Source organism: Plecotus auritus (genome assembly GCF_963455305.1).
Source record: "Plecotus auritus genome assembly, chromosome: 8".
In the NCBI taxonomy this organism is placed as follows: Eukaryota; Metazoa; Chordata; class Mammalia; order Chiroptera; family Vespertilionidae; genus Plecotus; species Plecotus auritus.
Window position 1 is genome coordinate 137,170,463 of NC_137782.1, and position 24,390 is coordinate 137,194,852.

Sequence of the window (24,390 nt, forward strand, 5' to 3'; positions counted from 1 at the left end):
ATATTGTCTATTATGTACAAGTTAAATACAAGGACAAAAAATGGACAATTCTTGTCCTCATGGATTTTGGGGTGAAAAAAATACTTTTTTTTTAAACAGCACTCACTATGTTTCAAGTAATGAGCTTAGATTGAGAACAATCCCACGAGCATAAATTCCTGTGGCAGGTACCGGTTATGAGATGAAAAGATTCCTTATCTGCTTTAGAGAAAGCTCAAGGGAAGACTTACTACCTTTTTCTTCTATCATGAAAATGATTCTTGTAATTTCATGCAACGGTATTAAACTGTTAACAGAGTATTATCTGCAACCTATTTAACAGCTAATGTTAAAATCAAATTATACACAAAGCATGAACTAATTTTTAAGTTTTTAAAAATATAATTGGTGTTTAATTAGCTAAAAAAGGTAAAGTTGAAAAATATATTCTGGAGTAGATTGATTCATTATCAAAGATTGACTTTCCTATTCTATTTAAATGTAAGAGAATTATGCCTTGCCTTGTGACATTTTCCATCTTTACTGCCTTCCTCTGGCTTTAAAAAAAAAAAAATCACAACCCCTTCAGCAAGCTAGGAAACATGCAAGTTTGTTTTCTGAATGAATAGAAACAAAATATTAGCTAAAAATTAGAGTCTGAATCATCTTCATTTGAATATATATTTTATTTAGAATGCTGCAACACTAACACCATGATAATAAACCGTCACAAATTTGTACCGAGAAGCACACAATCTTTAAAATGTGCTGTTTTTCACAAGTGATTTAAGTATAGTATTATTACTTGGTACTAGAATCAAAGATGACTTTTAGCTTCTTTAGCTTTGGGGTATCTAGTAACATTGATATGACTGTTTAGTCAGGCAGAGGAAAGAAATTCAAAAGCAGTTTCTTTTTCTTCTGATAGTTCCTTTGCAGTAAGATCCATCTTCTCACGTGAGAAATCATTAACAGGGAGACCTTCAACAATCTTCCATGTCTTATTCTGTTTGAAAATAATTGCAAATAAGAGATTTACAATTACACTAGAACTGATCCTCCAGCAAGTGACAACTTAGTTTGAACTTCAATCTAGAGAGTATCTGTTTTAAAGTCTGATTCTAAAGAAGCCAATCAAACTCAACAGATAATTAACAGATAATTTTGATACAAACTCAACACTTGATTTTAAAACTTACTGACTGTAGAAAAAAATTGTTTAAATGAGGATTAATTAGTAAAAAAAAAAACTAATGATTTTATAATTATAATAAACAGCAACAATACTAAGAACTTTTGCTTCATTTAGGAGATAGTACTTGTAGGTATCCAATATTAGAGGCATAACAAAATATGTCTAGTGGGAGGAGTTGAATCTTGCTTTCCAGATTAATTTCAGTCTTTTGTTGATCTGAAGTTGTGCTTCATATGGCTTTAAGGCTGAGAAAATTTTCTAATTTAGTAAAGGAACAATTTTCTAGACTACATTATGTCATCCTATCTAATAAAAGAGTAATATGCAAATTGACCGTCACTCCAAGACACAAGATGGTCACCACAAGATGGCCTGCAGGGGACGGCAGTTGTGGGCAGTTAGGGGTGACCAGGCCAGCAGAGGAGGGTAGTTGGAGTGACCAGGCCGGCAAAGGAAGGCAGTTGGGGAAAAACCCAGGCCTGCAGGGGAGGGCAGTTGGGGGGACCAGGCCTGCAGGGGAGGGCAGTTGGGGGGGACCAGGCCTGCAGGGGAGGGCAGTTGTGGGCGATCAGGCAAGCAGGGAGGGCAGTTAGGGGGGACCAGGCCTGCAGGGGAGGGAAGTTGGGGGGACCAGGCCTGCAGGGAAGGGAAGTTGGGGGGACCAGGCCTGCAGGGGAGGGTAGTTGTGGGCGATCAGGCAAACAGGGAGGGCAGTTAGGGGTGACAGGGCCGGCAGAGGAGGGCAGCTGGGGAAGACCAGGTCAGCAGGGGAGGGCAGTTGGGGGTGACCAGGCCTGCAGTGAGGGACAGTTGGTGGGGGCGGGGGGGGAACCAGGCCTGCAGTGGAGGACAGCTGAGGGGGGACCCAGGCCTGCAGGGGAGGGCAGTTGTGGGGGACCAGGCCTTCAGGGGAGGGCAGTTGGGGTGGGGGCCAGGCCTGCAGGGGAGGGCAGTTGTGGGCGATCAGGCCAGCAGGGAGGGCAGTTAGGGGTGACTGGACCAGAAGGGGAGGGCAGTGGGGGCTACCCGGCCTGCAGGAGAGGACAGTTAGGGGCGACCAGGATGGCAGGGGAGGGTAGTTAGGGGCAATCAGAACAGCTGGGAGCAGTTAGGCGTCGATCAGGCTGGCAGGGGCGTGGTTAGGGGGTGATCAGGCTGGCAGGCAGAAGTGGTTAAGGGTAATCAGGCAGAGGCAGGCGAGCCGTTGGGAGCCAGCAGTCCTGGATTGTGAGAGGGATGTCCGACCGCCCGTTTAGGCCCGATCCCACCGGGCGGTCGGACATCCCTCGAGGGGTCCCAGACTGGAGAGGGTGCAGGCTGGGCTAAGGGACACACACCCTCATGCACGAATTTCGTGCACCGGGCCTCTAGTCCTATATAATAAAAGCCTAATATGCAAATCGACCAAACAGCAGAAAGACTGGTGGAATGACCAGTCGCTATGGCGTGCACTGACCACCAGGGGGCAGACTCTCAATGCAGGAGCTGCCCCCAGCCCGCAGGACCCAGGCCAGCCAAGGTGGGTGCCAGCAGGGGCCCCTAATCACCCTGCCAGTCACCCTGCAGAGGGAAGCAACTGGCAAGGTGGGGGGGGGGGGGTGGGGGCGGGGGGAAGGGCAGGACGGGTAAGTGGCTGGCCTGGCACCGCCCACTTGCTGCTCCCCCCCACCCCGCCGCCAGTCACCTCCCTCTGCAGGACAGTCGCCCCACAGATCGGCCCTGATTGCCTGCCAGGCCTAGGGACCCTACCCATGCATGAATTTTGTGCATTGGGCCTCTAATGATTAATAAAAACATAGAATTACTTTCCTAGTAGGGGACGGGAGAAATAACCCCAAATACCTTACCTTGATTGTAACAGGGAACGAGTACAGCAGATCATCGGGGACACCGTAGGAGTTGCCGTCAGAGATAATGCCCATGGACACGAACTCTCCCTGAAAAAACAATTTTTACATTCTCATGGTACTTAGGAACTAGTTTACATAACCAACTGACACAGGGACTAATGAAATTAAAACAGGTGACACATTCTTACTATATGCGTAACTTCATTACTGTATAAGGAACCATCACCAGGCACTTCAATGACAGGGTAACTTTCTTGGATATTATCTCGTTCCACTCTTCCAATCAATGTGTGAAGTAGGTCCAAGAAACAAAATCCTCATTTCATAAATGATGAAACTATGACCAATATTGGCTTTAAGATGAAAAAATGTCTCCCCTACCATGTGTGCTAGGTACATATATATATCCTCTCACTTAACCCTCGCAACCCATGTAGAAGATGACAAGACAGCTCAGAAAGGTTAGATAACTTTCCCAGGGTTTCTCAGCTAGTGGACAGCTCAGCCAGGATATGAACCTAACCTGCCTGACTGCTAAGGTTATGTGCTTTTCACATTACAGAATAGAGGACAAAAGTGAAAGAAAGACCTGTGCAAACCACTGAGTCCTCACCTCTGGGGTTCCAAACCAGATGTCCCTGATATGGTCACAGATGGCTTTCGCAGCAGACATCGCACTGGACAGTTTTCGAGCCTTGATGACAGCAGCGCCACGCTGCTGCACAGTCTGGGTGGAATGGGCAAAGACAGCAGTGTTACTTGATCATGACAGCAGCATTTTCCTCAATTCCAAACCGATCCTGGGGTGAGAGACTGCAACCGTAGCTTAATGTGTCCCCTCTAAAATCAGGCAACTACCCAATGTGGGCCTTACTAACCCATTGCAGTTATAAGTACCAGTCTTTTTAGAAAAGCGAAAACTACAAACCTCCACAGAGAGTTTACCGTATTTCATACAAAAAATTGGATCTCTGTATAAAGATAACCAGATGACTATCAATGCTGGCTACCACACAACAGATTAGTCAGAATGGATCATGACTGGCATAGCAGGACCCCAAAACAAAGCGTGCAGTCATCAGACAACTGAAAAAGACCTGCTCTCCTTGTGTCCCGCCCTCCCCCGAGCCCGGGAGAACCTCAGGTCAGTAATGTGGCGTCTCTCAGAGTTCTTTATGCTTGGCTGTTAAGCAAGCTCCCCGATTTTTCTTACTGTGATGAATTCTCCCTTGAGCCAGCTGTCATTTTTCAGAGCTTCATAAACACCAACTTCTTTTCCTTGCAGTTTCACCTTGGCATGGTTGACATCTGGATACTGAGTTGAGGAATGGTTTCCCCAGATAATGACATTCTTTACATCCTCAGAAGTCACACCAAGTTTAAGAGCAATCTAGTTAAATAGAAACAAATACATTACTTAGACACAGCTTTTCATCTCAAACTGTGACCTGTTTGTTTTAGAGTAGAGAGCATCATACAGTTTGTGGTTAACTTATTAGTATAGTGGGTTTATCAAATATAAAACACAAAGCAAGAGGTGAATATTGCTTGAATATGTAAATGTGACCCTAGTTTTGTTGTTATTACTTACTTAGAGACTTGCCTTAGCACTTCTGAGCAATCAGGTCTTTAGAAAGTTTCTATTTGGGTGAAATTTTTATTATACACTATATATAAATGAACTAATTTTCAAATATTCCTAAATATGAACATTTTAGAGTTGGAAGGGACTTAGATGAATAAAGTCTGACTGTCCTGGTTTTACAGACTAGGAAACTGAAGGAAAGAGTTTAAAATAACAAAATGCTAAAATTATAACAGATGTAACAATCTCTAGTTGTAAGTTCGGAAAGCACTTTAGAATCCTGTAGGCCTTGTGGTTACATGAACATCAATTATATTATATAGCACAGTGGCCACAGAAAGGGTTTAAATGTTATGTTTTGAAAGATTTAAATAAAATAAAACCAGTTGATTCTTTTTGATTTGCCTGATAAGGTAATATGCAGAAAAAACATTATGGTTAGTTATATGTATAATTTGTTCCTAATTAGACAGAAGAATTCATGAACAACCAGAAAATGTTTCAAAAAAGAATTTTTAAAAGCTGATGTGTTAGGGTGATGCTGTGGGTGATTTTTCTTTCCTTATTATAATCATGGGAGAGAAAAAAAAAAACAGTTGTGTCAGAGTCCACAGCTTTTGAATATTAAATAAAAGCAGCACTGCATCAAAGTTCCTTTTGAGCATTAACTATATAAGAAAGGGAAAACACTCTCATATTTTAAAGAAATTTTAAAAACAAGGATGGTAATAGTCCCAGACTGGGAACAACCCCAAAGTCTTTGTTTGAAGAATAGTTAAACAAACTATGGGACCTCCACACAATGAAAGAAACAGAGTAAATGGAAAAATAAGTGTAAGTGGAACATACAACAACTTGGATGGATATTAAAGGCATTAAACTGAGAGAATAAAAGCTAATCTCAAAAGATTACTTGCCCCATGATTCCATTTTTGTAACATTCTCAAAACGACACAGTTACAGAGATGGAGAACAGATAAATGTCAGGCTTAGCAAAGGAGAGGGAGGGTATAACTATAATAAGCAGCATAAAGAGGTTTTCTGTGTTTTTAGGAGTTCTTTTGTGGGTGATGGGACAGTTCTGTTTTGACTATGGTAGTTATTTATAGTAATTATGTGTATGATTAAATGTCATAGAATCATTCATAAAGGCATACAAAAAGGTAAGCATTGCAGAAATCTGAGTAACTCTAGTTAGCGGTGATGTGTGGAGTCTAGTCAATTTCCTACTTTGATAATGCTCTAGTTATGTAAGATGGCACCACTGAGGAAAGCCCATGATGGGTACATGGGAATCTCTGTACTATTTTTGCAACTTCTTCTGAGTCTATAATTATTTCAAAATTAAAAAGTAAAAAACAAACAATAAAAACAACACAATTAACCAAACAAAAAAATAAGGATGAAAAAGGCCATTACCTAAAACGTTTGCAATGACTTTACTCATCTCACACTAATTTACTAAGAAGTAAATTGTCTTTACTTTCATTATGACCCTTAAACTAAGTAAAGACTGCTTAAAAAAAATGTTTTTTTAAATCTATTTTTATTGATTTCAGAGAGGATGGGAGAGGGAGAGATAGAAACAGCAATGATGAGAGAGAATCACTGATCAGCTGCCTCCTGCATGCCCCCTACTAGGGATCCAGCCCACAACCAGGCATGTGCCCTTGAACCCTTCAGTCCGTAGGCCAACGCTCTATCCACTGAGTCAAACCAGCTAGGGCTTTAAAAATATTTTTTAATTGATTGATTTTAGAGACAGAGAGGAAGGAGGAAGGGTGTGGGGGGGGGGGGGGGAGAGGGGGGAGAGAGAGAGAGACACCAATTGGTTACCTTCCGTACATACCCCAACCAGGGAATGAACCCAAAACCCAGGTATGTGCCCTGACCGGCAACCTTTTGGTGCATAGGACAACACTCAACCAACTGAGCCACTCTAGCCGGGCTCATTGGTTGATTCTTATATGTGCCCTGACTGGGGATCGAACCCACAACCTTGGCATATCAGGACAATGCTCTAATACTAAGCTACCCCCCCCCACCCGCCACAGTGCGAGGAGCCTGTTTTCTTAAATCCTAAAATAGTTAGATAATTTTAAGAATTAACTTAAAATTCTTGTGGATTTTTTTACTTTTTAAATTACTTCTGATCTAAACCCTGCTTCTTCTAGAGTTCTGCAAGTATTAACTATCATATCAGTCTTCATGAATTAGATGGATGGCTGGTTTCTGGGGTACCCAGCTGTATTGACCTGGTTAGTGGTTGGGGTAGAGTGTGCACCATATTGTGAAATAGTACATGCAATGAGTACCATTTTCTCTGTGTGCCACGATCTGAAAGGATTTGGGAAGAACTGCCCTATTTATATTTAGCAGTCATTGTAGAGGAAAAGGAAAATTTATACCTGGGCAAGTAACCCAAGATGTATATTCTCAAGAACTCAGAACATTCTGTTGAATGTCAGCTTCCGCTGCTCCGAAGTACAGTGAAGACACACTGCCTCTCTAGGCCTCTCCTCCCCACAGGAGGCTCCTCTTCTTCTGTCCTATTGCCTTGCCTGCCTGCCTGCCTCCTCTTGTTCTTTTGATCTCTTGAGCTAATCTACTCTGTCAGGACAGCAAAGTCCAGTACTTGGCACCTAGCAGATGTAAATTTGAGTATCATTCATGTCAGAGCTGGTTTGAATTAACAAGTATGCAGGACAGCAGTTTCTTGCTCCCTTAGACACTTTTGTGCCTGCCACACAGATCTATTAAATAGTTTTTGACTAATTCTCCAGCCCTAGCAATTTTCTTCCCCTGATGCCAGCTAACTGGTTTCACTGCCAGAGTACCTTGTCAGCAGACACATAAGCAGTTCTGGGTTGCAAATACACAGGGGAGTTCTGCAGGTGATAAACAACTGCTGGGTAGCTAAGTCCTCTGAATTCCAAAACAAATCATGTAAGACTAATAGCCATTCACGTAAGAAAAATTCCTCTTTGGGTTTGTTATTTGTCACTGGATTAAAGAAGAAACTGCTTCTTCAAAAACTTCCTGAAAGTTGTCACTGTGCCAGACTGGCATGCTGAACACATGCCAAAAGTTAAAGTTGGATAAGACAGCTTCTTCTTCCCTCTTTCCTCATTCAGACTGCCACCCCTCCAAGGAAAATGGTTTCAGGCACTGGGACAAAGTGTCACTTAGCAGTACCTCTGGAAGCAGTATTTTCCAATGCCTGCCTCCATCAAGGCCTCAGGTGAAACAGCAAAGATGGGAAATTCGTTGATGGTGTCACTTTACCTTTTTCTCCTTCCTGCAACAAAACTAAGTAACCATCCAGAATCTACAATGGCAACACCCATATCTTTTCCTTAATTGTGAAATAGTACATGTTCTATAGGACCCAAATTAGAGGCCATGCCACTTTTTTGGGCCAGTTTCTATAGTACCCAAATCCCCTGCCTCCAGTCACTCAAATTCCCATTCCTTCCCAGCCACCAGACTCTGGCTAAATAATAAGGAAAAAGACCCAGCCCACAGCCTAACTCTGCTCAGGAATTATTTGCAATTTAAGTTTGTTATCCAAGAACCTTCTAAATTAACTGGAATATTCAGGGAGATATTTCTGAGGTATGGCTCTTCTCAACTCTTGCATATATCCCTCTTAATACTAAAAATTAATAATAATAGCAGCCAACCTTCATTGAGTTTTACAATGTGACAGGCACCACTATAAGGGCTTAACATAGATCTTATCTCATTTTACCCATATAACTACTTGGAGATAGATACATTATTCCATTTTACGGCTTGAATATACTTTCTCAAGATGACAGAGCTAGTAAGTTGATGTAGGTCACTTGATCCCATTATGTAAGAATACACATAAGAGTTTGAACTCAGGCAGATCTAGGTGGCATCATTTATTAGCTATATGACTTTAAGCAGGTTCCCTGACCTTCCTGGGCTTCAGGTTTCTTATCTGTAAAATAGTGATAATAATGGATATTTCATACGGTTACTATAAGAATTAAATGGTTGCGAGGGGGTGGGTAGGGGCAGGGTGGAGGGGGGCCCATTGGGGATAAAGAGGGAACATCTATAATACTTTCAACAATAAAGATAAATTTTTTAAAAAGAATAAAATGGCAAATTACATGTAAAGTATTCAGCTTGGAGTAGAAGTTTAACAATTATCTTTTCTTTCACTGGTCTGAAAGATCAATTCTCAGCATACAGCAGACCTCACATCATCTTTTGGTAAAAATAGTTTTCTTGAAACTAAACAAAGTTGCCTTCTCTAGGAGAAAAAGGACTACATTCATACACCTGTGGATAAGGAGGGATGGTCAGAAAATGACTGGGGAAGAGAAAGAGCTTATGTCCCAGAACTAGACCTTAGTGCCATGACTTCTAGGCACCAGGATTGTCTAGATCTGGGAAAGCCCAGGAAACCAGCACAGGTGAGTGGCATGGCCTCTAATTTTTTAAAAAGCTATGGTTAATACCCAGGTTACTGACCCCTTGGCATAATGTAAGGCTCCAAGGGGTAAGAAAAAATGATGGTAATTAAAACTTAGCTAAGTAGTGAAAAGTAGGAAATTTTATGGAAACACACAGAATATTAAAAAGACATAAATTAAAAATGAGAATATAAAATTAACAATTAAAAATCCGAATTTAATTGCTTGGTTGTAGGGAAAAAGGAAGCAGAACCACCCAAATACATAAAGCTAAAGTCTTTTATTTTATATCTGACAAAAAAAAGACAAACCCCTAAATTATGTACCATCATGTGAATTATCTATACTAGTGAATACTTTTTAACCACCATTTTAAGAGAACATTAGCAAACATTTTTAATTATAGGTAGCAAATGAGATATACTTGAGAAAATTAAGTAGGAAGTTCAGCTCTGGTCCTTATAATACCAGATTTAAAGACTCCCTAACAAATTAGAATAGCTTCCTACTAATAAAAAACAACAAAAAAGCACAAACTAAGCGTCATCGCCTTTAAAAGTGAGAGAAAAGCCTGGTCAGTTGTGGCTCAGTGGCTGAGCATCGACCTATGAACCAGGAGATCACGGTTCCATTCCCGGTCAGGGTACATGCCTGGATTGCAGGCTCGTTCCCCAGTGGGGGGTGTACAGGAGCAGCAGATTAATGATTCTCTCTCATCACTGATGTGTCTATCTTTCTCTCCCTCTCCCTTCCTCTCTGAAATTAATAAAAATATATTTAAAAAATATTAAAAAACAAAAAGTGAGAGAAAAAGGTTTTATAAAGTTAAACATTCATGAGACTTTAATTCTTACCTGAGCTTTAGCTCGGTTATGATCCAAACGAGTCAAGCAACTGAAGTTCTCCTTGGGGATAGATGGTGCCGACTTAGAGGCAGTCAGGCAGTTGGTATTGGCTGGGTTTCCCACCACGATGACCTAGGATAAAAACCGTCACAGCAGTTACAGACCATATACCACTTAACCAAACTGTCTCAGCATATGACTGACAATCACGTAACATGTTGCCTTTGTATCAATTTTGTGCCAGCTAAATATGTAGTTAACAGTTTAGCTTCTTGTAGGTTTCTATCCTCCCTTCTAAAAACTCCCCCCCCCCCCCCCGCCCCGCCTTGTTAGGATACACTGTGACTACTGAAAACATTTCTTTAATAAAACCACCATTATATATATGTCACTTTTCAAGTAGCGCTGCTGTCCAAGATCTAAGGTACATGTCTTTCTGTTTTGTTTTGTGCCAAAATAGACAGCACTTATCTACTTGCCACAAAGAAAAAGTAATCTAAGGCTCTATCTCCGAGTTTGATTTATTGATAAAAATTTCCTTCTTATAAAAGTAGTACAAGAAAGAAATTCTACTCAAGCAGTTTACTTTGGGACAATGATTTGTCTTTATGAATGAAAAGTGTTTTTTAATCTTGCTAATCCTATGAATTAATAGAGATATTTGCCAAAATACAGATTTCCAAGTCCCATCCATTCTATACCTAATGAATCAATCTTTAGGAGAAAGCATTTTAGGCTTTTTTTTTTCAATAGGGGAGACATGGAATACAATGAATTGCAATACAGTATAGGAAAATGTACACATGGACTTTTAAGTTTTAAAAATCTCGAATGAAATGATCATTTTAAAAAACGGTGGCCTGGCTGGTGTGGCTCAGTGGTTGAGCATCGATCCATGAACCAGGAGGTCATGGTTGGATTCCTGGTCAGGGCACATGCCTTGATTACAGGCTTGATCCCCAGTAGGGGGTGTGCAGGAGGCAGTTGATCAATGATTCTCTCTCATCATCGATGTTTCTTTTTCTCTCTCCCTCTCCCTTACTCTCTGAAATTAAAAAAAAAAATTAAAAAAACAAAACTGTGAAATAATATCAAACTTACAGAAAAGATGAAAGCATATTAAAGAGACTAACTTCCACATCTCCTTTATCCAGGTTCTCTAATTTGCTCCATTTCTCTCCCTCTCTTTACCCCACCCCCATCCCTTAGTGTTTTTATTTTTGGCCCACTTGAGAGTAAGCTGCAGACATGGTATTTTATGCCCCTAAGTATTCCATATCAGCGTGTATTTCCCCAAAAAGCACACTTGGCTGAAGGGCGATTACTGTGCAAATAGTACTACAACTCCAAGCAGCCTGGATTTTAGCAATCCAAACAACCTTAAAATTTTATGAACCAATGTCACCCCAATAAATTAAATTAAAAAACAAAACAAAACAAATAACCTTGTAATTTCTTACTAAAAGACCTTTGGATTTCTACTCAACTCATCTCTATTATTTTCTGCTAATGATTACAGAAAATGAAAGTTACTTATTTAAAATGAAGTCTACGGAAAGCAAACATTCAGATGTCTATGAAGTATTATAATAGAATATTATAACTTGCAACTTTAAAAATCTTAAAATTTCTTTTACCTTTCTCTGAAGTCAGAATACAGAAGAAGTATATCAAAATCAACAAAACCTCTAACCAGCAAGCGTTCTGCTGTGACAACTAAGTTCTAGTTCACTGACATTTGGTAAAAGGAGGCTTTCTTGCAATAACAAGACAAATTTAGGAACTAAAATAGTTTGATCATAAAGAGAACAAAGTCATACTCAACTCCTCGAGACAAGTGTATCACTGAACTGAGAAAATCTGAGCATTCAGAAGCCACCATCTCCTGTTGCTAAGAATGCAGCTTTTAACCACCTCCCTCTACAATCACACACAATCCAAATGTCTGAACTAATATTTCCACACAGTTTAAAGGCACCAGAAAGTTCTGTGCCTTGTGGATTTACAAACTAATATTAAAGTTACAAGTAACAGAAATAGGCAAAATATTTTCAAGCACCTCTAATATAGACTTCTACACCATCAGAGGAAAACCCAGAAAGGGAGAGCTTATCAAGCAAAACTCTGTTTCTGTATTTACTGGCTATTGCACAGTCTGGGGGTGGGAAGCAAATAATTTTGTTGAACTTAAATGCTGAGAGGAAAGTTTCAAATGCTAATAATGAAAAGCCCTGTCAAATACTACTGCACTGGTCACCTTAACTGACTTCTTGGCATATTTGTCCAAGGCGGCACCCTGGGATTTGAAGATTTTCACATTAGCTTTGAGTAAATCTTTCCTCTCCATGCCATCCCTTCTTGGCATGGAGCCCACAAGAATAGCCACATCCAGGTCTTTGAAGGCAACCTCTTCTTTATCCGTTGCGATGACATCTGTGAACAACATGGCAATAAATATGCAAATACTTAAACACCAAAGTCTGAGGTTTTCTTTTTCATATTGAATCTATCTAGTAACTACTTCACTTTGTAGCAAATGTTTCTTTTACATGTCACATTGATAAGAAGTTTTAGGGGCCTAAGAAAGACAATTTAGAATTCAACAATAACATCAGCAGAAATGTCAATATATTTATTTTATTTTCCTATTTCAATAATTATCTCAATTTCAAAAATTATGATACAAAGGTATAGTATGATAACTTTCAAGGCAACATTTGTTATTCAGGCTAATAACCACAAATAACACACAAAAAAGAAATGAATTCACCTAATCTGTAAGTTAAAATTACTTTAAGTATTAAAAGTAATTAAAAAGATCATGACTAGAGTTATTGACTGAATGTTTGTGTCCTCCACAAAATTCCTATGTTGAAACTAGCCCTCCTTGTGATAACATTAAGAGGTGAGGCCTTTGGAAGGTGATTAGGTCATGAGGGTGAAGCCCTCATGAATGGGATTAGTGTCCATAGCACTGCCTCATCCCTTTCACCATGCAGGGCGGTGAGAAGATGGCCATCTATGATCCAAGAATTGGGCTCTCATCAGACACCCAATCACATGGCTCTTTGTTCTCTGAATTCCTAGCCTCCAGAGCTGTGAGAAGTAAGTTTCTGTTGTTTATAAACCTCTCAGTCTATGGTATTTTTGTTAAAACGGCCCAAATGGACTAAGACAACCAGGATTAAGCATACATTTTTAGATTACTGAACACTTGTCACAGTCAGGCTGCTAAGAAGCCCCCAAATAGGTATATGTATGAACTCTAGTTGGAGAAGAATAAATCCATCTTCTTCCCAGCCATACATTTTTATTTGCTGAGCCTTCCCTTCCTGTCATACTCACAGTTGAGCAAAGACAAGCTGACTGTAACCTGGGTCCATTAGAGAGCAGAGGGAACTAACTCATCAGAGAAAAGGATAAAAGTGGGGAAAAACCCAACAGAGGAAGCTGATTTGGAAACAGGTGAGGAAAGGGAGCCAGCTGAATAGCTTGGGTAGGGTAATGTACCTTCTTACATAATTGTGCAACCTAATGATTTAGATGGCAGTATCCTTTCTAGTAAATGTTTATTGACCATATGCATGAATTCTGAGCATGGCTTTCTTGGGTATATATTTTGCTTTGTGCAAAGTTGTAGAAGAGTATTATTAATTAAATCCTCATCAAAAGAAAAAGATCATGATAAAGGTAAAGCTAAACATTCAAATTAGTTTATAACTTGACCTAATATTTTAACTTTCAATCAAATTGAAGATTTCTGTCTTACATTTATGTAATAGTTCAGTGATTCTCAAAGGCTCTTAGTCAGAGTCCTGGTGGATTTTTTCAAATTATGCAGGAGATGATTATAACAATTTATACTATATCTCATCAGATGATTGGCAGATGGGATGGGACTATCTATATATGATGGATCAACCCATTTCCAGCCACATAGCAGCATATGGCTCTGGAAGACACAGTTAAAAAAGTTTTCCATTACAGGATGCTACTATTACCATTTAAATAGACTTTAAATGACAACACAGTGTAGACAATTTCAGGTGTACAACGCTTGTGCAATACTATACTTAATTAGTAAAATCTATAATAATAAAAGTATAATATGCTAGTTAGATTGGACGTCCTTCCGGATGAAGCTGGGGCTAAAAGGGAAGCCTGGGTCCTGGGTGCCTGCTGGTGGCCGGAGGGAAGCCCGGGTCCCAGGTGCCAGAGGGAAGCCAGCAGCTGGGGGAAGGAAGGCCTACTCTTGCACGAATTTCGTGCAGCGGGCCTCTAGTAAGTTATATATAAGTATGGTGGATAAAAGTATAGTCTTTTACTTTACACTGGTTATTTCTCGCTTTTACCCTTATTTACTCTTGGTATATAATTATACTTATTTTTGGTATACATCTTACCAAGTAGTTGAAATTTTAGAACAAAACCAAACTACATTTATGAAATAATTTCTAATTGACAGGTTAACAAAAATCTGAAATCTAGTTTTTGAAAGACATAAAATACTAAAAAAATCCCTCTCTCTTCCACTCTCTAACGTACCTTTCAGGAGGGGAAGGGCACAGTCTTGCAGTTCCATTAGGACACCATCCAGGACACCCATCATGGGAGTGATATCCAACAGCACAAGAATTATAGGCTGTCAAATAAATAGCAAGTTCAGTATCTGTCAGTGTAGGTTTTGTCATTTAGTCACAAAAAAAGACTTTTTAAAAATGTTTGCTTATTTGTTGTGTATATGTGTATAATTCCCACTAATTAGTCATACTTATTTTAGGTCAGGTATCTGGCGTGATGCCACTTTTGGAAAAAGGAATGCTATGAAACCAGCAATGGTTGCTAACAGACATAGTAAGAGGAATCACTAATACTGAATTTTAAAGGAGAGATACATGGAAGAAATATCAAACTGAAGTGACATGGCACCTGGATCTGTAGATCTGATTTGAGTTCATGGAAAGCTAAGTACAATATTTGGCATGAAGGAAGAATTCACTATCCATGGATGAAGAAAATGGATAAACGAACACTTTAGAATGTATAAATACACATTTATAGCAGTGTGCCTAGTACATTAATTGGGATTACCCATTCCTTCACCATTTAAAACTTTCTGTGCACTAAATGCAGGGCTTTATTGACAATCTTTTTAGTTTAAGATTTATAGGCAGTTGCCCCTACCTGGTCTTTACCAAAGACAGATCCATTTCCGATACTGTACAGCAGTGAATATGCGATTTGACCAGCTGCTCCAGTCACAAGGACTCTGACGGGTTCAGGCTGTAATGAAAGAGACCCATTAACATCTTATTAAAAAGTGCTATTTTACCCTAAAGATATTCAGGAGTTTCTCTATAGTAAGACAACAACATACTTTAAAAGCTAATGCAAAATTTTAAAGTCTCTTTGCGTGAGGATTAGTAGAAAACTAACTTATCCCAGACCTGTCCCAGGAAATACAGTGTGCACAAATTAGCTAAGCAACTTCTTGAACCTGTGTCCTTTGGCTGCATATTTATGTGGCATCATTTAACTCTTACTGTGATATTGGATTTACTTATGTAATCTCATCCATTTTCTAAAGGACATTTTACCACTAAAATAGGCCTACCAATGTTGAAGTGCATTATGTGGTGATACAAACCCTGGTGGCCATTAGAACCTTACAAATCCTCTTATGTAAATAGCTCCCCACTGCCATCTACTCAACAGCATCTTTTACACCAGGAAAAGGAGAGACAGTGGCTAAAATTTTCCAATCACAACGAGCCTAAAAGTTTTAATAAAATTATTAATCATGATTCAACTTAACTGCTTGGTGGAGGAAAAATAAGCCTTTATTTTTTGAGAAAATAATAACATCTGAATTATAACAACAGCAACATGTAGTGACAGTTGACAACCTGATTCCAAAGGGAGATGAATTTTAAAAGGGAGAAAAGTACAAAGAGCACACCAGTTACAATAGAGAGAAGTTGCTTTATAGATCTCAACAGACCCCAAACAAATAGGGACATGTGTACAAAAACAACTAATATTCAAAGTGATGATCCCAAGTCATGAAAATAAGTTAAGCTCAGAGAATTAAAACGAGAAATAGTAAAAAGAGCTAAACAAAAATGTTTGGGAACAATAGGTAAGTTTAAGTAGATGGAAAGTTCAATCAAGTGGACTATTCCTTTGACAATGCTAGGTAAATGGACGTCTACTGTGACACCTCTGTTGCTACTTGTATGAGAGAAGTGGCCTACTGAACTGACCAGGATAGAAGCATTGGACTTTTTGTTTTTAATATTTAGAATTCCCTCTTCCAGAGGAGACATGCCTCTGGGATGGAAGGAGACTACCACCTTGAAGAATCTTTCTAACTTTCCAACCCTAACCTCTGAAGGTCAGGAAATATGTGCTAAGTTGTAGAGAAATGAATCTCATCATAGCAGACTGTGAGTGCAATTTCTTCCTCAAACATGAGACCAGGATGGGAATGGAAAAAAAGGAGAAAACTATGGAGGTTTCTCCCTGACTTCCCGTGTCTCTTCTCCATCCATATCTCTAAATATAGAATACGATAATTCCCCAAATAAACAAATTTTAATACAAATACACATCTTTGTTCCCAAGTAGACTTTAGGTTTATAAAGAACATTGTATATGGTTACTTTCTATAATATGGCCTTTACATGCTTTTAATTTTGTCATTTCCCCTTCTCCACTTGGAGTAGGTGAAAAAAGGGAATAGAAGAAATTACTCCTCTTCCCTTTTTAGAATGCAAACTCCTTAATGACAGGGGCCTTGTCTATTTTATTTATTGCTGTATTCCAACTACCTAGAACAATGCCCTGAACACAGCTGGAACACAATTACTGAAGGAATAGCTGGATCTTGTAAAATTACTACCAAAAACTTGGAACTGTAAAATAATTGTTTGGAAGCAAACCTAACATGCTTCAAAAAAGTATTTAAGATATTTTATTACTATATACTTTGAATACAGCATTGAGAAAGTTGGAAACGTAGTGACTACCATAGTCCCTGGTATAGTTAGCAAAATTATTTTAGGTCACTAGTTCCAATGATATATATATAGTCTTATAAATCAATGGATAAACTGTTCTCACTTCATTTATTAAGCAATATATCACTGAACCTCTATTATGTACCTGGTACTATTTTAGGCCAGAGGGTTAGAGAGGCAGTAGATTGTAGTAAAGAGATGGCCTTTAGACCAGACTTCTGGATTCAAATCCTGACGCCACAACTCATTAGGTGTATCGTTATGTTCCTGGCAAGTTACTTAACCTCTCTGTATTCAGTTTCCCTACAGTGAAATGGAGGAAATAATAGCAGCTGCTTAACAAATAAGGTAGTTGTAAGGGTTAAGAATTAACATACAAAGCATTAATAACAGTGTGTAGCAAGAACTATAATTATAGGTCTCTGTCACCACAGAATTTTCCTTTAAGGATTCTTACAGCCCGTGTTTTCCCATTTACATGACTGTTATTTTCTACTAGACTGTGAACCACCTCCACCCCCCACACCAGTCCATTTCAGACTGTGAACTGAAAGCAGTCCACCTGGGACTCAAATTTGCAGTCCATAGAGTGCTCAACAAATATTTTTTGACTGAATGAAAATAAGAATTAAGAAAACTATAAACACATGCTACTTCATTGCAAAGCAAGTTGGGATAAGAAATGAGGGGGAAGTGAATATCACTATCTGTAAAGCTTAATCTCCCAGAAAGTCAGGCAGATGGTTATAACAGAATGATGCAATCAATTTTAGGTATTAATTTTAGCTATTACAAAGATGTGTTCACAGTATCACAGTCCTTAGTGAAGGCTCTGTGGCCAACTAATGAACAGCTAGTAATTCTAACTCAGCAGTTCCCTTCTTCTGTATCTTTGAGCAAATTATTTTCACAGGCAGGTAATTCCATCTTGTTAAGAGCAGCATGAAGCCTAGTTAGTGTCTGAATGTTTGATGATCAAAAGGGAAAGAACAAACTGCACATTTGGTTCTTTCTGCTCTTTGGAACATTGCTGTTGAAAAGCAGGAGGGTGGGAGATTCCTGCTGACTTTTCACAAAGTTACAGTGTGAAGACAGGTTACTATTCTTTGCTTAGATATCTGGGCAGTCTGCCAAGATCCAAAGAAGAAATGTCTTTGCTCTTGGCAGGGCACTAATGACCTTCCTCCAGATGCAGGCTCTGTCTACACATGTGTTCAAGTCTTAGTTGTAAAGCCTGAATTTAAGTGTTCCTTCTGTTATTCTACAAAGACCCATGTATTCCTCTTTTGCTTTCTAATTTATATATATTTCTGTAACATAAAAGACTAACAGTATCATTCCAATTTCTTCATATAGTTTATTCTTACTGTCACTCCCTATGGAACGGAGGAATGCAAGCAAAAAATTCTCTCCTTTAAAAAATTTTTGCTTTGAATAGCTTACAAAAGATGGCTCTTTTCTAGCTCAGTGATTGTTCATACTCTCTCCTGAGAAGGAAAGGTGATTCTGAGCCATGTGAGAATATGCTGTCAATTTTGGCAAATGGACAGGAGGACTGGTCCTCACAGAGGTCTCTGTGTTATCTGGTGCTCAGTGACCTTCCAGGGGCGAGGCTGGCTTGATCTACTGCATAGCAAATCAACACAAGAATGGGGACTCAGGATCTCTCTGTGACCTTGGGAAAATCATTTGACCTCACCAGGCTATATTTTAAGATTAGAGAAATAATCTCCAAATTCCCTTCCAATTCTAGAGTTCCAATATTCTGAATTGCAAGGAATAAAGCTATCAGGTAATATAAATGCTGATAACATACTTTAGTTTATATTTGCAGCATGAGCTTGCACCTTCATCTAGATTCTAGAACCTCAGCTACTAAAAACAAATTTCAGAATGACTTGATAAGTATCTGTATGACACAATATGGTAAAATGGAAAGAGTGTGAGACCCTTGAAGGCAAACTCTTGTGTGACCTTGAGCAAATCACATTCTCTTTGGGGTTCAATAAACTCAATTTTAAGATTTGAAGTGGGGAGATTTGTCAAAATGATCTTTGAAAGGTTCCATCAATTTTAAAATTATAAAGTCTGAAGTTCTCTGATAATAATTACCTCTGCTTTCTTGCCAAGATTAGGTCAGGAACCACTGAACCATTATTTAAGTGACTAATTATGTTATTTGATGATATAAGTAAGAAATCTAGGTCTAAATGAGAATTAGTAGCTGTCCCTACTTTTCAACTTGGTCTATCAATAGCATTTTCAGGTTCTGTAAAATTTCCAATCCATTCAAATATTTTCCCACACTCCCCACCCATTTCAATATTTTGTGATAACGGAGGAAAAACAGTCTCAACTATAAATACAAGTACTGAAGCAATTTTCAGTGTGATGTCAAATGTCACCTTCAAACATCGGGCCGATCATTACTACGTCAGAGTTCTCTCACCATCCCCCCTTCTCCTTTCAGCAGAGACAAGGTGTGGTAACCTACGTATCCAGATCTTCATGACAAGATGGTTAAGTTGTGTAACATTTAAAAGTAGTAGCTCTAGATTTCAAAACATACATATCAGTAAAGAATATCTGCACCAGTTATTTGGCTACTGATGCTGTCACTGCAGCACGTCCCAGTATTACAAAGGATCAATGAGCAGGTTTTAAATGACATTAAATTAGATATGGCTGAAACTCGTCTCCCGAAAACGTAGATGATAATCTGGAGCACCAGGTAAACACTATCTTTACAGTCGAGGGCCTTCGGCTTTCAAGGGCTTTGTGACAAATGCCCTTAAAAACACTGTGGGCATAAGAGTAGAAAAAAAGGTTAGGAAGCCCCCCACCCCCTCCCAGTACCAAACCCCATTTCTTGCTTGGAGACAATCCACAGCTTCATATTTTTGTACCCCCGCCATGCAGCAGGACTGAGATTGCACCTTCCCAAGGACAGCGATTTCTCCTTCCAAGGACCCCCGCCCCAGCTGGAAATCAACCCCTTCCCAATTACTGGGTCACTGCGACAGTACTCAGAACATGAGTCGGGGTTTTCCAAAGGGCGCGAAGGACAGTGCTTTGCACAGCCATCCCCCAAAAGTCCTTCAAGCGCAAGAATCCCCACATAAGGGAATGAAGGCAAAATCTATGGGCCCACACTCACCATGATTGGAAACTGCGCGGACAATTTCAGCACCCGCACAATGAGACTTGGGGAGTCAGGTCACCTCTACGGTGGGGCCGAATGGGGAAGAGCGAGCGCCGAGAAAGAGAGAGAAAAGGCTCCGCTCCCGACCGCGGCGCCCTCTGGGAACTGTAGTGTAGGCTGCCCCGATTCCAGCGCAATCTTCAACAGAATTTCTTCAGGTGTTGAACTACACTTCCCGAGGCCACAGAGACTTCTCACGCTCTTCTCTCTGCGCTTCTAGCAGGTTGAAAAGTAGTCCCCCGGGGCAAGCCGCTGTGATTGGAGAACCGCGATCGGCGGATGGTTTGGGCAGCAGATGGTGGGAGGGACGGCGTGTGTAAATTGATGGAGTAGCGTCAGACCCCTGAGCTACATCATCCACACGTGCGCAACTGAGACTTTATCCAACCCCAAGGGTAAATGTGGGAGGTAAAGAGACCTTCCGCTGTGTACAGCCCTCCTCGACCCGGAAACAAAATCTTTTAAAAAACTATTCACCCGCTGGAGGGGTGGGAGGAATTGACGTGTCCGGAAGACTGGACGGCTTCTAGTGTTGCTAAGCGACGAGGCGGGGGAGTAAGCGCATTCTCGGGCGGCTGGGGGGAACCTGAGGAATCAGTAGCTGCAGCTGCTCAGAGACTCTACCCTGAGCCAGCGCGTCGCGCCCTCCCGGGTCCTACTTCCCTAGCCAGGGGACCCTGCATCCCAGGTACTGTCCGGCGACGAAGTGAGGGGTTTGCGGGACGCCCCGTCTGAGGCTCCGGAGCCACGCGTTTTCCCCACTCCGGAGGCAGGTGAGCCCGGGCGGGAGGACAGGGGGTTTTCCTTTAAACTTTAGGGTCCGGTTTGCAGTTGTGCGCCGTCCAGTGTTGCCTTATCTACCCGAGTGTTGATACACTGAGAGGGTGCCGCGAGCTCGCCGGTCCTTCTCCGCTCAGTGTTCTGTAGGGTCCCCTCCGCGCTGTAAGATGCAACTCTTCTAAAGTTAAATGACAAATACTGAACGCCTGCTTCGTGGGAGGTGAACCCTTCCGGTCCTGGAGCTCACGGTCCACGGATCTAACTTTTTCTCTAAGTCCTTTGTGAATGTTGACAATTTTGCCCATTCTTTTTTGGAAACTCTTCTTTAAACCATCTTTCCCTTAAAATGATGCCACACCTGCATTTCTGAGGAAAGCGTGGCAGTGGAATGGGAGACACTGATTGTTTCAGGCAGTCTCAGCTGGTGAAACAACTTAAGAGGTTTTCATTTAGAATTAATGCTGCCCAAGAGAATTGTTGTGCTCTCTGAAACCCTGTTTCACGTGGACTTAAAAAGGAAGATGTCTTGTTCTGGAATAGCATATATGTAATGAAGATGAATGAAATATCTATACTAGCTAACAGTAGTATAACTTCTGGTTTTCCTTTATCATTGGGAAATTAACTCCCAGTGGTATCTTTCAGTTTTTTGTTCTTCAGTTTTGGAGGGTTCGCTATTGTGGGAAAGAAAAATAATACCTTACTTTTCAACTTGATCTATCAATAGCATTTATGGCCGAATGACTCTCTCCTCCTTGAATTGTTTTCAGCCATACTTTCCTGGCTTTCCTCTTACGTTACTGCTTGCTCCCTCCCAGTGCTCCTTGCAAGTTCTTTTTACTTCTGACCTTTTAACACTGAAGTGCCTGTATTCCTTTGTCTACACGTAAGTGATCTATTGCATGAGTTGCATGGTCGTGGTTTCAAACACCACTTCTATGTCAGAAAACTCCCAACATGCAAACATAGTATATTCTTTAAGTTCCTGATTTTTTTTTTTTTTAAAAAAGGGCTCTAGAACTGTGTTGTCCAAGACTGTGGAAGCGGTTTTTAAAATTTAAATGAACTAAAACGAAATAAAATTAAAAATCCAATTCGTGAGTCACATTAGCTACATTTCAAGTGCTCAGTAACCCGTGTGACAGAATGTGGAGTATTTCCATCATCACAGAAAGTTCTGTTGCACAGCTGCTAGAATTTAGTGGCAACAAGGCATCAACCAGAGCAGGAGCAGCTGCAACATATTTGTGTTGGGGCATTTCTTTTGGCACTGTGTTCCCTGTGGAGTGCATAGCTGTTTCTGATACTGACTGACTACACAGGAAGCGTCCTGTCAGAGGCAGGAAAGAAACCCAATTCTTGTCTTAACCATTAACTTTTTATCGTGGAAGAACATGCATTAGCAGTCTCGGTGTGTCAATTTGAAAGAATGTTTACAAACATTACATTATCTTGGATCTTGAGCAAGCCCAAGTCTTCAGGAGGGGTTGGGAAAGAGGAGTCATTCCCTGGGTGACACTGAGCATCATTTGTCTACTATTTTGGAATACCTTTGTCCCTGGAAAAGCATGTGCTATATGTAGAGGCTTGAAATAGTGTGACAGGTTTAGACTCTATCAATAATGGGGGTTAGGAGAGAGAAATCCATTTGGGGTGTCTGTATATTTTAATGTAACATCCACGGTACAATGAATATCCTTTATTGTAGTCTGAGTTCAGTTAAGAGACAGAACTATACTGGTTGTTTGAAAATTGAATATGGTGAATTGTTAAGCAGAAGAAGAGAAGGAGTGGTTAACTATTCAATGGAGTAAAAGAGCTCTCAGTCTAAGGGTCCAAGCAGTAGCAGGTGCAAAGAGTAGTTTCTCCTTTTAGGATGTGGAAGCAAGAACCCATGGGAGAGAGCTCTTCTTCCTAAAATTCGGAAACAGACGTCTTCAGAAAGGGCATGTCTACCATGGCTACGTGGTCTGTAGAAGTGACCACTGTCAGGGGAGACTGGGACCTGAGGCCACAACTGGAGCCTATCTCCTTCCAAAGCCCTTGGGCTTTCATGTTGAACTAGTGGCCCAGTGCATGAAATTTGTGCACTTGGGGTCGAAGGCGAGGTGTCCCTCAGCCCGGCCTGCACCCTCTCCAATCTGGGACCCCTCGAAGGATGTCCTACTACCAGTTTACAGGGATTGGTGCTAAACCGGCAGTCGGACATCCCTCTCGCAATCCAGGACTGCTGGCTCCTAACCGCTCACCTGCCTGCCTGCCTGCCTAATTGCCCCAACCACTCTGCCTGCCGGCCTGCTCACCCCCAACTGTCTGCCGCTGCCGGCTTGCTCGACCCCAAATGCCCCCCCCCCCCCCGCCAGCCTGCTCACCCCCAAATGCTCCCTGTGCCAGCCTGCTCAACCCCAACTGCCTCCCTGCTGGCCTGCTCACTCCAAACTGCCCCCCCCCTGCTGTCCTGATCACCTCCAACTGACCCCCACTGATGGCCTGCTTGCCCCCAACTGGCCCCCCTGCTGGTCTGCTTACCCCCAACAGCCCCGCCCCCCACAGCCTGATCACCCACAACTGCCATCCCATCCTGGCCTGATCACCCCCTGGCGACCCAAGCTCCTTTTTTCCTTTCCTTTTCTTTTTTTTTTCCAGCGCCTCCTTGAGTGAAGGCCAGGGCCAGCTGGAAGCAAGTATCTGGGATTTATTTATCTTCTATAATTGAAACTTGGTAGCCTTGAGTGGAGGCCAGGACCAGCCAGGGTGGGCAGGAAGCTTGGCTTCCTCCATTGCTGGGGGCAACCCAAGCCTCCTGCTCGCTCCAGCTCCCTGGCCGCCTCCATCTTAGTTGGGTTAATTTGCATACTCGCTCCTGATTGGCTGGTGGGCGTAGCTTGTGGGTGTAGCAGAGGTGTGGTCAATTTGCATGTTTCTCTTTTATTAGTGTAGATAACAATAATAATGGAGGGCCAGAAGCTGGAAGGGAAGTGTCTGCTGCTACCACCTTACAGGGTTACTCCATTGCCGTCTCTTAAGGTGGTGAAGGAGAAATGTTTAGCAGGGGTCCTCAAACTTTTTAAACAGGGGGCCAGTTCACTGTCCCTCAGACCATTGGAAGGCCAGACTATAGTTTAAAAAAAAACTATGAACAAATTCCTATGCGCACTGCGGGCCCGGGACGAGTCGGCTGCTAAGCAGGACAGGCAGCGGCACCTGGCGGGCTGGATAAATGTCCTCGGTGGGCCGCATGTGGCCCGCAGGCCGTAGTTTGAGGACCCCTGGTTTAGAGTCTCGTTCCAGAGTCACAAAGCAGGGCAAAGAAAGGTAGATTTAGAGCTAAGAGATAATCAATTGATAATTGGCACACCCATATGCTCAACACCTAATTTCTACAATTGTTAGGCATTTTGCCATATTTACTTTATCATATATCTATATATCCATTCATTCATCAGCCTAATGATCACTCTTTGTTTTAAATTTTGGATTTAAAAAT

The 24,390-nt window shown here is 41.1% G+C and overlaps 2 protein-coding genes across 6 annotated transcripts in view; one reads left to right on the forward strand and one right to left on the reverse strand.

Annotated features, from left to right (window-relative positions):
- Positions 1–646: 646 nt before the first annotated feature.
- Positions 647–20,569, reverse strand: MDH1 (malate dehydrogenase 1). Its single transcript, XM_080686009.1, has 9 exons — positions 20,079–20,569; positions 15,087–15,185; positions 14,448–14,544; positions 12,160–12,335; positions 9,912–10,034; positions 4,238–4,414; positions 3,638–3,751; positions 3,022–3,111; positions 647–985 (listed from the first exon to the last, which is right to left on the reverse strand). Exons 1-9 carry the CDS (start codon positions 20,079–20,081, stop codon positions 860–862), a joined length of 1,005 nt encoding a protein of 334 aa, XP_080542135.1. The 5' UTR covers positions 20,082–20,569; the 3' UTR covers positions 647–859.
- Positions 20,345–24,390, forward strand: part of WDPCP (WD repeat containing planar cell polarity effector) — a 281,383-nt gene continuing 277,337 nt past the window's right edge. For 2 of the 5 annotated variants that reach the window (XM_080686006.1, XM_080686007.1), the window contains exon 1: positions 20,433–20,896. The gene's annotated coding sequence lies outside the window, so the exon portion shown is untranslated. Of the gene's footprint in view, positions 20,897–24,390 lie in introns of all 5 variants that reach the window. The other 3 variants (XM_080686004.1, XM_080686008.1, XM_080686005.1) reach the window with 3 other exon arrangements.

What these genes read in the sequence shown, in the direction of transcription:
- MDH1 (XM_080686009.1), bottom strand. An exon ending in CTGTCTTTGGTAAAGACCAG is followed by an intron (nt 14,545 to 15,086) that starts GTAGGGGCAACT and finishes TTTATTTGACAG; the next exon opens with CCTATAATTCTTGTGCTGTT. An exon ending in ATAACCGAGCTAAAGCTCAG is followed by an intron (nt 4,415 to 9,911) that starts GTAAGAATTAAA and finishes CTATTTAACTAG; the next exon opens with ATTGCTCTTAAACTTGGTGT.